Consider the following 11,829-nt stretch of genomic DNA (forward strand, 5'->3'; position numbering starts at 1 on the left):
CAACTTTAATTCAAAACTATCATAAAAGATAGCTTGCCGCATCAATGCCTTATTCATCTTCTTTAAGGACCCATTGAAGTGCTCTACAAGTGGGTTATGTTATACTTCGAAAATATTTGTGAATTTATTTCCACCTTAATAATATATCCATACCCTAGTGAGTTATCCAAAAACTATCCAAACACATCACTTACAACTAACTTAGTTTGTGGGTATTGCCCAAACAAACTTTGTCTTTCTATAAACAACTGTTAAGCAGAGTCTTGCTCCGCCAAGAGCTTCCGGCTAGGGGCCACATTGGTCAAACTCCAAGTGAGGTCCCCATTAGAAGATTCTCTTTAATATTTAGCTCTTCTAACTAATTTACGGCGAAGCTTCCTTCCTTATATACATCACAGTCTATATTGACAATTTCTGTATCTATTGATACTTTTAAAAAAATTCTCTCAATTTTCTTCCTTTTTATGGTCCAATATATGGGCCATTTTTCAAGGCCCTATAATTCTGTTTTCAGTAACACGACGCCTCCCCTGAGTAACTCCCCCTTTATAGCGTATTTTTTAAACTCTACTTCGCAAAAGTTGCCCACAATAACCAGTTTTTCAAAGCAGTTGTGACGTATAAAGTTATAATTGAAAAAGGCTCTCTATTCCCAAAACAGGTACATGACAACTCATTCTCATCCCCTTCTTGCAGGGGTTTCTGGTGTTTAATTTATCCTTTGGTTTTGTAATATGACAATTCGCTCTATTCAAGGTTAACAAGTATCTACTAGCATTTTACTGACATAGGCTATTTCTTTAATACAAAATTTGCAGTGAAGAACCTCGTCTGTGGCACAAGTTGCATTGCAAAAAAGTTCTATAAATTAATGAAACCTTGAGAACGGAGCCCATCTTACCTTATCTTTAAAAGGGATCTAAATAGTCCGTAGTTGCTGTTTCATGGTTACCTCTCTAGATATTGTTGAGAGAACAACTTCCTCTAAGCCAAAACTTTTTTCTAGGCTGTTTTAATTCATAAGTATGTTCTGCTCAAGAGTGGCCGACGTCTCGTCGTTAGGACATGCTTTAGGAATACTGGTTGTTTCCAACTGGTCACCAGTTATGACTAACTTATCTTGTCTTGTTATATACTAAAGCTTAACGGATTTAGTTGGAAGTCTTAATATCTTCATTTTCGTTCTTTTTTATTAAGGAGAACCCCCCTTTAAGACCAAAAGTGTACTCTTCGTAATAATATAAAACATTATAAAAGAAAGCTTTCAATAGATGTAGCTGCATTGGGTTTCATATTGAACTTGTTCAACCCTTAGGCTTTCGTACTAGGTTCATTAAAGGTGGGTCAACGATAAATATCAATGAGTGCAGTACTTTTCTTTTATTCGTACATCGAGCGTTTTCCAGCGTCAATACTGGTTAAGTAAAACTCAATATATACTTGGTTGACCTAGTTTGTATCAGTGTTCAACTCGTTCATTACTAAAACTTAAAAGCTGTTAGCTCTTATTTTGATTAGACTATAGCATGTCATTAAAGGCTTTTAAGGTAACTGGTTCTTAATTTACTTTTAGTAACATTATTACTTTAATTAGTTGTATACGAGAATTAAAAACTATATTTCTTTGTATAATTGTTAACTTCGTCACACGTTTAAAGATCATATTAGTTGGTTTAACATTTAAAGATTAAAAGGGTTATATTAACTCCGTTACCTAATTTTTTTTTAAAAGGTTACATTTTAAAAGGATGACGCTAGTTTCAAAATTTAACTCGAGGGCAAAGAGCTGTAAGCATTGCTGAAAATTTTGTACATTTTAATAAAACTTAAAGGAAAGTTTACAAAAAGTAAATTTTATGATATTTAAAGCTTTTAATGGTAATAACCTGTACGTACTTATTCACAATATCTCAAAAGATTAAAAGACTCGTTTCATAGAATGTACTATGCTAGAATTTAATTTGTTCTGTTCAATTATAATTCTTTTATGTTCATTGATAGGATTAATGTAAGGCCCTAAGGTTATAATGTGCTCAGTTAGCTATGTGTTGCTATTAAGTAAAAATAATAGCCTCATTTTACCGTATGTCGAAGCTTTTTGCTTAAAGTTTTTATTTACCTGCTCTACGCAGTAGTGTTGACGTTTTACAGCTGTTTCAGCGAACGTGAGTCTATTCTCATAACCTTAATGTGCGAATGGTAACGCGCAGAGAGAAGGAGCTGACACCTGCTTAACCGCTTTAATCCTTAATATTTAATGAATAACATTACTGTTTGGGTACACCGGAGGTGATGCTTGACGAAGATGACGTTTTTCTTTATGGGGAACCTCAACAAAAGCTCAGTATTGTGGAAAATGAGTATTAAACAAAACCTTTTCTCACTATATAGGCTTTTCTTTTTTTGTAAACATTGGTTTCATATCTCATTGTTAACTTATGTCTATTTTTTATCAACTATTTTTTTATATGTATACTCCACCTTATTTTTATTTATTTATTTTTAATCTGACTATTAAGGGTACAAATTGAAAATATGGAAGAAGAAAAAGAAGATTTAAGAGAAAACGAAGATATAGCAGCTGTACCAGAAACAGCGCCCTCCGCCGGTAACCTTATAGCTTAAATTAATAATTATGCTTAGGGAATAATTACTTTTAAGAGCTAGACAAACTTGAGGAGGATATTGGTTTTGACGATGACGAAAGTGTAACAACGTTTTTTTTTATTAAACCTTTTTATAGTTAATCGTAAAAAATTAACGTAGGAGGATGACATTGAAATATCACTTGACAATGATCCTATTTCCCAGTATATATTATATCTTATTTTCCTAAGTAAAAAATAATATGATACCTTATGATTATAATGTACTTAAAAGTAAACTTCTTAAAAAAATTTGGAAAAGTGTATAATGGTCTTAGTTTTCTACGTTACCTAATTTATTTTTATTTTTTTACTTTGTTTTTCACAAGTTTAAGGCTTTGACAAACTTACATGTCTCCAATTTATTTTTTTTATACCTAGTAAAATGAAAAAAATAATTGAATATTATAGTTAAATTATAGTTTTACTTTTTTCATGTAAATAAAAAAAAATATTATTGCTTTTTTTAAATGCCTTTTAGAATGCTTATGTCTTTTTAAAACTTACTAATCCCTTTAGTTCATTAATTTTTACAAGTTTTTATACTTGAGCCCTTAATTTAAAAATTTAAGGGAGACCGTTACTGCCGCTCCTGTGAGTATTACTTTAAAAACAACAGATGTCAATAAACTCGTACACGGTAAAAAAATATATTATTATTAACGAATAAATAAAACTTATCTATAACAGTAAAAAAATGTTAAATAAGCAAAGATAATATAGTTATCTTATTTCTTTAATGGATTTCAATTGCTAAATATATTTTGTTATAGAAACTGTCCCTCGTTCTTCTACTGCCACTGTAAAACTCGACTTAAACACTCCTGGAATAGTCAAAAGTGGAAATGAAATGGTCAACATTTATGATTATGATCCCGAAGTTGATCAAGATAAGCCGTGGAGGAAACCTGGTTACTTTATTACTATCTGCCATTAACAAATAAAAATGGGTAGTAACTACGTTATAGCGAAAAGGAAAATTGAAAACTGAAATATTTTTAATAGTATTGAGCGATATTACTTTATATAAACTAGTAATATTTAAATGTTTTATACTTTATTTTCGAAACTAGTAAATAAGTTGAGTGCCTGTGTAATGCACACCTGCACAGAAGTATATTAATTTATAAAATCACGTTATGTATAAATTCCTAAGTAATATGAGTAATACTAATCATTATTGAAGAAACTCAATAATAATAAATAATGCTTTAACTAAAATACTAATGCTGCTATAATTTACGCTCTTTACAGTTTTAAATAATTAAAATGGTTATTATGTAATGTTATTAACGTAATCAAGTAGTTATTTTTCACATTGTTTTCAAGTTATTATAAGTACTGTTTCTTATAAATTATGTCTTTATAATCACGGGAAAATCAATTAAATTATATTTGTTACAGTTGATAAACATATTCGTTAGTTTTGTTAAAAATTAATTAAACTTATACATCAGTAATATCAAAATTAGTAAAGTTAGAGAATTAATATAGTAAACTCTTTTTATAAGGAGAGCAAGATAAACCTTAAAAGCAAAACTAATATACAGATAAGTATTTAATAAGTATAGCACTACTACTAATGAATGAATCAAGGGGCCGATATAACGGATTACTTTAACTACGGCTTTACCGAGGACACCTGGAAGATCTATAGAGAGCGTCAGAGGGAACTTCGGGTGCTGGCGGCCCCTAAAAAAGTTGGTGGGCCTAATAGATTTTTTTTATCTTTCTTTATAGATGTATATAAATTTAGATTCTTAATGTCGTTGGAAGTATGGGGTCTTCAAAACCTCAACAAAACAAAAGTTTTTTGAGTGGTTTCCTTCATTACTTCTCTTTATTTAACTTTTAATAGGCAGCTTCGGTGGCGGATCTCACCTCAGGTCACTGTGAATAAATTTCAATATCATGTTTATACGCTAATGTTTTTTTCCTGTGTATTTCAAGGCTGGGAGCCGAGCAAGGTAGTGCGTATTTATAGTTCGCCTTTCTTACCTTCTGTTTGTTAATACTTCGCCACAATCATTAAAGGCATGGGCGGATATCACGTATCTATTACTTCTTATATCATTAAATGGATTCAGATGCGTTGTTTTGCCTCAATAGGACGGTCAGTTTCAGCCAGGTCACGGTGGGCGGCCCGTCTACCCTCAAGAAGTGCCATTTATATAATGTCTAAGTTAATCGGTTCGCTGATGTGTTTATTTACAAAGCGAGGCGGTGGCATGCGGCCAGTACGAGGTGCATTTTCTAGAGGCGGAGAGGGATCACGTGGAGGGGGCATACATCACTGGCAGACCCAGTTTCATGACTACGATGACCCTTCCAGTCACACTGGTGCTCGCACTATAAATAGTTCGGGGCTCTCAATGTTAATAGTATTAACCGTGGGCCTCTAAAGAGCAAATCCGGCTTCCCAGAGACCACTTGACTAATTTTGACCGTCGTGAAGATGCTCACGACTATTCGCCAATTCGCTACTCCCGCCACTCCCCTTCACACCGGTTCAACGGCAGGGACTCTAACTACAGTAGTTACCGAGACAGTAACGGATATGGTGGGTTCACCAACGAACGGAGGCGGTCGTCCAGGGGTAGAGGGGACAGCTCGCGTGACAGCAATGGCCCACGCCACGACCTCTTTGAGGAGCGCGACAAAGAGCGAGAAAGAGACGGTAAGGAGTCGGAGAAGGACAGACAGGGCGACCGCGAACGGTTCGTGTTCCTTCACTATACTGCGTAGCAAACCCGCTTTACCATGAAATATTAATTCAGCGCGTCTAACAAAGATCGAGAACGAGGGAGAGCCAAAAATCGTGAACGTGAAAGGTTAGTAAAATTTATTTCTAGTGGCAGCTCTTCTACTAAAAACAGAAACCCTCATCTTCAGCGATAAGGGCCGCGGCAAAGCAAGAACTTCTCGCGAGAGAGAGCGGGAGCGGTACAGGTGAGCACCGGCCACTGCAACTAAATCAAACGCTCTTCTACTAATGACCCACCCGTCCGAGTAGAAGCTCCAGGCCAGTAGAAGAAGAGAGAAGAAAGAGAATAACGAGAAGCTAAAGACAAATGTTCGCTCCTACCCCACAACCTTCCTTTTCGACTACTCTAAGCTTCAAACGTTGCAGATAAATGAAGTACTCCCGCTTATACAATAAAGCGCTTCAATGGATTTTAATAAAAACTTTATTTAAAAGTGTGATGGTATTGCTTGGTACCCATTCATTCTCACGTAGCGCCGGTGGAAGATATAACTTGCTATTGCCCCGACTAATTACAACCATAGAGATAATAAAGATAAGTAATAAAAAGAAAAAAAAACTTACATGCTAACAGAAATGCCATAAAAGCGAACGATAATATTATATAAGTCCAAATGGAAATGCCAAACCGGTAATACTTCGCCCTATAAAAAATCTCTGTGAAAAATACGTTGAGAAAAATGCGAAAGCAGGTACTTAATAAAGCAAAGCGATATGTTTATCATAAGATTCTCAAAGTCCTGCTTGCTTAATTGGTGTATATTACATTCCACAGTAGTAGAAGAGAAAAAGTAACAACTTAAACCGCTTTTCTTTATCATTTTTAATCATAAACGTCCACGCCTTTTCCGCTTCAGCTTTATAACTTTCACTTTTGGAAGTGTTTTTCTTCTTATAGGACCAATACTGTTCATATTTCTCTTTAACGTCCTATTAAGAGTAACAAATAATGCAAAGGATAATGCATACTTTAAAACATACGGTGAGCCTCTTATAAAAAGACTCCCAGAGGATGGTGTACACCCTCAATAAATCCCGTTCTTTCACAATCAATGGAAATTCAGTAAACACGTGCCGTTGGATTCTTAAAAGTTTTCGAAATTGATGGAGCTCATAAAACTTTTTGATCTCATCTAATAATATGGGCACGTCACTGCTGGTCAATCGGTTCCACCTTTTTATCAACGATGATGAAAGTTCCTATCGAAAGGAAATGTTTAATAAAAATAACAAAAAACATGAATGCTATCAGCGTTAAATCGTTAAATACTGAGTAAACAAAACATATCAAGCAGTTTCAAAAAGCCAAGAAGTACTATATATTGTAAATGTTATAGTGCCCCAAAAGGATACGAGCAAATGAACGTCTTAGGAAATGTTGCTAATTGCAAGATGCCAGAATAAACCTGGAATCACTATATTTTAATTAATGTGTTCAAACTCTATGATAGGCTCAAATTTAACCACAAGTTTGCTACCGAGAACTATTGACAACAGAAAAGCTAACAGTTCAATAGTTTTAAAAATCGGGAAAAAGACAAGTTTATAAGTAAAAGCAACTTTATGCTCAAAAAAAATTATTTCTAATTTGAATGGCTTACAGACTTGAACGTACATTTTTACTGTTTTGTTTGCAAGTACACAAATCGTACACATGTTAAGCACGTTAAATATATCCTCTAATTATCTAAACATGAAAGCAGTAGGCGTTAACAATCTTAATAAAACATTTTAAGTGACAACACTAGAAACAAAGTAAAATAATAAAAATAAATTTTTTATTTATAATAATTCAAATTAAGACAGTAAAGTTATAATAAAATTGTACTTACAAATATGAGAAAACAGTTAAATTTTAAAAAAATTAAAAAAAAATATACCACTAAAGTCTATAAACAAACTAAAAATTAAATAAAAAAATTATTGTAATACGTAATTAAATAACCAAAAAATAAAAAAATTCTTCTTTTAATTTTAGGCTAAAAACTTTATAAGTTATAGATGACACTGTAAATTTTCTGTAAACCACTTACTTTCAAAAAAAATAGCAAAAAAAACTTTCAAATGTAATAAAAAAATTTAAGTTTTACAACAAAATAAAAGTGAAAAGTTTATTTTACATTAATATCTTATGAATTTAATAATCATAAAATTTTCATAACATATATTTTATCTATTGAAAATATAAAAGTATATATCTGTAAACCTTAACAAAAAGGGCGATATTTCCGTAGCCAGTATAGCGTGAGTTGGGCAAATCCCTTGAGATATCGGGGTTTCCCCACACATTTTTTGAAAGTTTCTTTCGTTCGTAAAAATAGTTTTGGGGACTCGCAAAATACTCAACAATCTAATTCGTAGTTTAAAATGAGAGAAAAAGTAAGTACACTATCGTTCAAAATTGTTTCTGTTTAAATTTTTTTTCGTAAGAAGTCTCTAACGCTTTAATTAATAATTCCTTATACATATATATATAAGTTTAGATCGAGATCTATTTAATGTAGTTCGTATTAGAGGATTTGCTTCCTTACTTAAGTTTTATCGCTTTTTAAAGTTTAAATATCGATTAAAACGAATTCGCACGTAACCCCACTCCGTGCATTATTGTTTCAATCTTTACGAAATTTTCATGATCACAACAACAAGGAGGTTTTTTTAAAGCGTTTGAGGAACTATAAAGGATAGCTTATTTGGAGGCCATAATAAAGCGTTAACTTGAAAGAGAAAAATGATGTAGAATGTTTTCTAGGTTAAGACAAGCCTTTATATTGAGATCGCTGGTGAAGGTAATGTCAGTAAGGCCCAATACCCCGGAGCAAAACTCGAGATGATCCAAAACGTCCTTGTAATGAACTTGGGTGTCCAAAGATCTTGAAAAAACAGGGGTGTAGCTTGACTTGTACGACATAGAAACATTAGATAGACCAGTTTCAAGATCGACCGTATAGAGAGCATCGCATTTTGCTGGTCTCCATGCCAAAAAAAAGTTAATTAAACCCACTTTGACATCCCGTCACCCGCGACTAAGATTTGAGTTTGTGAAGAAGTAGGAAAAATGGTTCATTTCTGGCTAAGAAAAAGTTATTTTTTCGGACATGACTAAGATCAATAGATATGGTTCAGATGGTATTAGGTGGTTTGGAAACAATCGGTGATAATCGGAATACTTGATCCCCAGGAGGTGTACGTATAAACATGGGGGAGAATCGATAATGATTCGGTCCTGTATAACATCTAGGGGTGGGGGGGGCGGATATTTGGAAAAAGTGAGAGAAAGCATCACCGCAAGCGCGTATTTAGACATTTTTAAAAATGAATACCCAGAACATGCGATTTGTATGACCTTGGCCTTAGTGAAATGGGTCTTCAGCACGATAATTTCCCATGCCACACGGACTATCGGTGCGATTATGGCTCCAATTACAGTCGTCCCAAGTGCTAGACTAGCCTCCGCATTCTCCTGATCTCAATCACACTGAGCATGCATGGGGGATCTCGAAGAAAAAATTGGGATCATATGAATCAGCTCCTGCTAACTTGAAAGAGTTTGGGCACGTATACAAACAGAATGAAAGAATATAACAACGAATCAATGCTATAATCTGATTGCCAGTATGCCAAAGAGGATACAAGCAGTGATTCTGGCAAAAGGAAGTTATATTATTTATTAAAACCTCGTTATTATATTAGATTTTTTCTAGGTGCAAAATTGTTTCTATAATCTTTGAAATTTACAAGTTCATATCTTTTCGAATATTAAACCAATTTAAGATCAAGTATTAATAAAATGTAGCTAGAACATAGAGTTTACTGTGTATAAATTCGAAATTACGTTATAAAAAAATTATTTTATATTAAATGAAAAAAGCAAAACATTGAAACAATTTTGCACGATAGTGTACATAAGAGAATCAACAACAAAAGTAGAGCGTTTTTAAGTATATGGTGTGCTTCCAGCTGGAAAAGTTAAGCAAAGAGTATGCAGAATATCAGGTTTATAATATTTATATAAAGAACGTTAAATTTTTTATGATTTTAAGATACACAGCAAAACAACTGCTTTATATTGCTTAAACAAAATAAAAAGTAGGCACCTTTTCCTCTTGCAAAAGCGAAGCTAAATAAGAGGCATTAAGCGCAATCCAGGAGCGTTCTCTTTTTATATCTTCCTTTAAAAAAGAGGAATTAATATTTATTGCAAAGTTAACAAGTCTACTGTCGCCCCCTTCCGCGCCATCGGGCAGCAATGGCCATTTAGAGACGCCTTCAATGAATGCAAAAGTTTTTTTTTTTTAAAAAAACAAGTCACAATTAGGGCTGCGATCTTCCCGTGCGCCCAAGTGTACCACGCCTAAAGTCAGGGGACGACTAACTAAATAGATTACTTCTTATATAATATTGTTTATCTTAAAGCAACTAAACTACATTCGCTCTCAGACAGTTGATACTAAAAAAAAACAACTTTTTGCTATGGAAAGTAGTGTTTACAGGTAATGACAGAAACGCGGCGGAAGTTATTAACTTATAATGTATTATATCAAGCCCTCACCGGGGAAAAGATAGCGAGCTTTGGAGTGTCTTTATAATCCCCCAGAGCGCGGTGCAGGTGATTTAGTATAGCACGTACTACTTCATATGTGTCCGTCTAGTAATGTTATAAGAAAGTTATATAAAAACCTTGTTTTGTTCAAACATAAATTTTGTGAGGTAATACTATACACTCTATTAGTTAGTCAAAACTTTATAATTATGAACAAATAGTTTATAGCTTAGAAAAATTATAAAAAACTTATGCTCAAAATTAATTCATAAAATAATAAATAAGTATTTATCTTAAACTAACATAATAAAAACGCAAATTAATAACCAAGTAATAGTTAATTTAAAAATCTAAAATACCGGAAAGCATATTTTTATAATACAAAGCGCTTTATCAAAACATTGTTACTTTTATGTCATAACATAAATTTATTATTTTTAATATGTTTAAGTAGGCAAACTGATTATGCAAAAATGAAATATATAAACCTGATTAATACCAACCACTGGATAAGCATAGCAAAAAAGATCTAATAATAATCTGGAAACTTCAACAGCCTTAATAAAAATATCTCAATTCCTTAATAAATAATGTAAATACTCTTATAAATATAAGATAAAAATTATAATAAATATAAACAAACAAATGTCTACATTGCATCTACAGTAAAACAATACACTCCGCAATGAATTAATAATTTTCTAAATATTAATATTTTTAAAAAACTGAAAAAATATAAATTTAATATAAACAGAAGAAACTATAATTTATATAAAAAAGGAAACCAATATTAAACATATAAGATTTTATAAATTAAAAAATATTCTGTTATACATAGTGTAGTGAAACAGCACAAAGAAGTTGGTATAATAAAATCACTATATAATACCTCCCTAAACTCTAGTATAGTATTTTCCTGAGGCTGAAAATTATAAGACTGATTTGAAAAATTAGTAAGGTAGATTTGAGTATAGTTGAGAGATGCCGGGACCTTCAATCTAGCGAGGTCGGAATAGCTGTACTTATCTTTAAATATTTATAGTAAATAATATTATTCCATACTATTCCAAAATAATAAACAAACCCCAAGTTGAAGAGGGGAAGAATATACAAGTGGCAAAACAGAGATATAACCAAGCAAAGCGTAACATTACTATTTTTTTATTTTAAACTGATGCTTAACAACAACTAAAATGCCATCTATTAGAAGTACTCACGTGTTTTCGGTTTTGTGCATAGCTATTGTAAAGCTTTTGTTAGCTCTCTGGCTGTGGTGTACTTTTTGTTCGCACGTTTAGTTTGCAATGTAAGATAATTGACTTACAGGATTCACATTAATAAGCATATGTAATTAATTTTAACCGATAAATTCAACAAATATTATTGCTTTCCCTAGAGATTGGTGTTTTTGGGCTAGTTTTATTAATACTTCTTTATATCACAAATCAATGTGGTAAAAAATTAACTTTAAGTGAAAACTATAACTTTCAATTCAATCTTTTAAATTTTAAGCCTTGCGGTGTTATAGCATGCTTTTTTGCAAAGAAAATTGTGCGGGGCTTTTATGATTAATTTAAATATAAAAACTCATCATATAAACTGCTACTGTTTCCGAAAAATTTTAGTCTCATAGCCTTTCGTGTTGAAGGTTTTATAGTCCTTCTTGCGCACGCGCATACTTTTCGTGTTAATAATCAGCCGAATTAGCTCTTATATAATATGTTTGCGCAACTTTTATAGCTAACTTTAGTATCATCTGCGCGTTTATAAATAATTTATTATTAATATTAAGCCCTTATAACTTTAATAAATAATTAAACTAGAAACATGAGAAATACTTACCTAGAACGCTGTACATAAAAAGTAGCTTGGAAAGAAGG

General features: G+C 32.5%; 2 protein-coding genes across 2 annotated transcripts; one reads left to right on the top strand and one right to left on the bottom strand.

Annotated features, from left to right (window-relative positions):
* Positions 1 to 2,284: 2,284 nt before the first annotated feature.
* Positions 2,285 to 5,801, top strand: LOC135119512 (pre-mRNA 3'-end-processing factor FIP1-like). The gene is made up of 17 exons (XM_064043919.1): positions 2,285 to 2,360; positions 2,520 to 2,608; positions 2,662 to 2,708; positions 2,767 to 2,810; positions 3,218 to 3,285; positions 3,419 to 3,556; positions 4,242 to 4,345; positions 4,402 to 4,453; positions 4,504 to 4,531; positions 4,596 to 4,612; positions 4,680 to 4,696; positions 4,755 to 4,805; positions 4,862 to 4,985; positions 5,050 to 5,362; positions 5,423 to 5,476; positions 5,538 to 5,594; positions 5,659 to 5,801. Exons 1-17 carry the CDS (start codon positions 2,293 to 2,295, stop codon positions 5,708 to 5,710), a joined length of 1,323 nt encoding a protein of 440 aa, XP_063899989.1. The 5' UTR covers positions 2,285 to 2,292; the 3' UTR covers positions 5,711 to 5,801.
* Positions 5,802 to 5,837: 36 nt separating this feature from the next.
* On the bottom strand, positions 5,838 to 11,100 carry LOC135119520 (uncharacterized). The gene is made up of 11 exons (XM_064043929.1): positions 11,034 to 11,100; positions 10,839 to 10,975; positions 10,438 to 10,506; positions 9,959 to 10,054; positions 9,504 to 9,578; positions 7,616 to 7,759; positions 6,391 to 6,609; positions 6,215 to 6,339; positions 6,106 to 6,156; positions 5,974 to 6,053; positions 5,838 to 5,917 (listed from the first exon to the last, which is right to left on the bottom strand). The coding sequence occupies exons 1-11, from the start codon at positions 11,098 to 11,100 to the stop codon at positions 5,838 to 5,840; spliced, it is 1,143 nt and encodes a 380-aa protein (XP_063899999.1).
* Positions 11,101 to 11,829: the final 729 nt, after the last annotated feature.

The sequence above is a fragment of the Zophobas morio genome, unplaced genomic scaffold (assembly GCF_036711695.1).
Source record: "Zophobas morio isolate AGI-343-1 ecotype UQ-CSIRO unplaced genomic scaffold, CSIRO_AGI_Zmor_V1 ptg000269l, whole genome shotgun sequence".
Classification (NCBI taxonomy): domain Eukaryota; kingdom Metazoa; phylum Arthropoda; class Insecta; order Coleoptera; family Tenebrionidae; genus Zophobas; species Zophobas morio.

Coding starts and splice junctions, on each gene's coding strand:
- LOC135119512 (XM_064043919.1), top strand. CDS start 2,293: ATGCTTGACGAAGATGACGTTTTTCTTTATGGGGAACCTCAACAAAAG. Junction 2,361..2,519: donor CTCAGTATTGTGGAAAATGA/GTATTAAACAAA, acceptor CTGACTATTAAG/GGTACAAATTGAAAATATGG. Junction 4,454..4,503: donor AAAACCTCAACAAAACAAAA/GTTTTTTGAGTG, acceptor AACTTTTAATAG/GCAGCTTCGGTGGCGGATCT.
- LOC135119520 (XM_064043929.1), bottom strand. CDS start 11,100: ATGTTACGCTTTGCTTGGTTATATCTCTGTTTTGCCACTTGTATATTC. Junction 7,760..9,503: donor CGCTTTTGCAAGAGGAAAAG/GTGCCTACTTTT, acceptor ACTACGAATTAG/ATTGTTGAGTATTTTGCGAG. Junction 6,054..6,105: donor ATATCGCTTTGCTTTATTAA/GTACCTGCTTTC, acceptor GATTTTTTATAG/GGCGAAGTATTACCGGTTTG.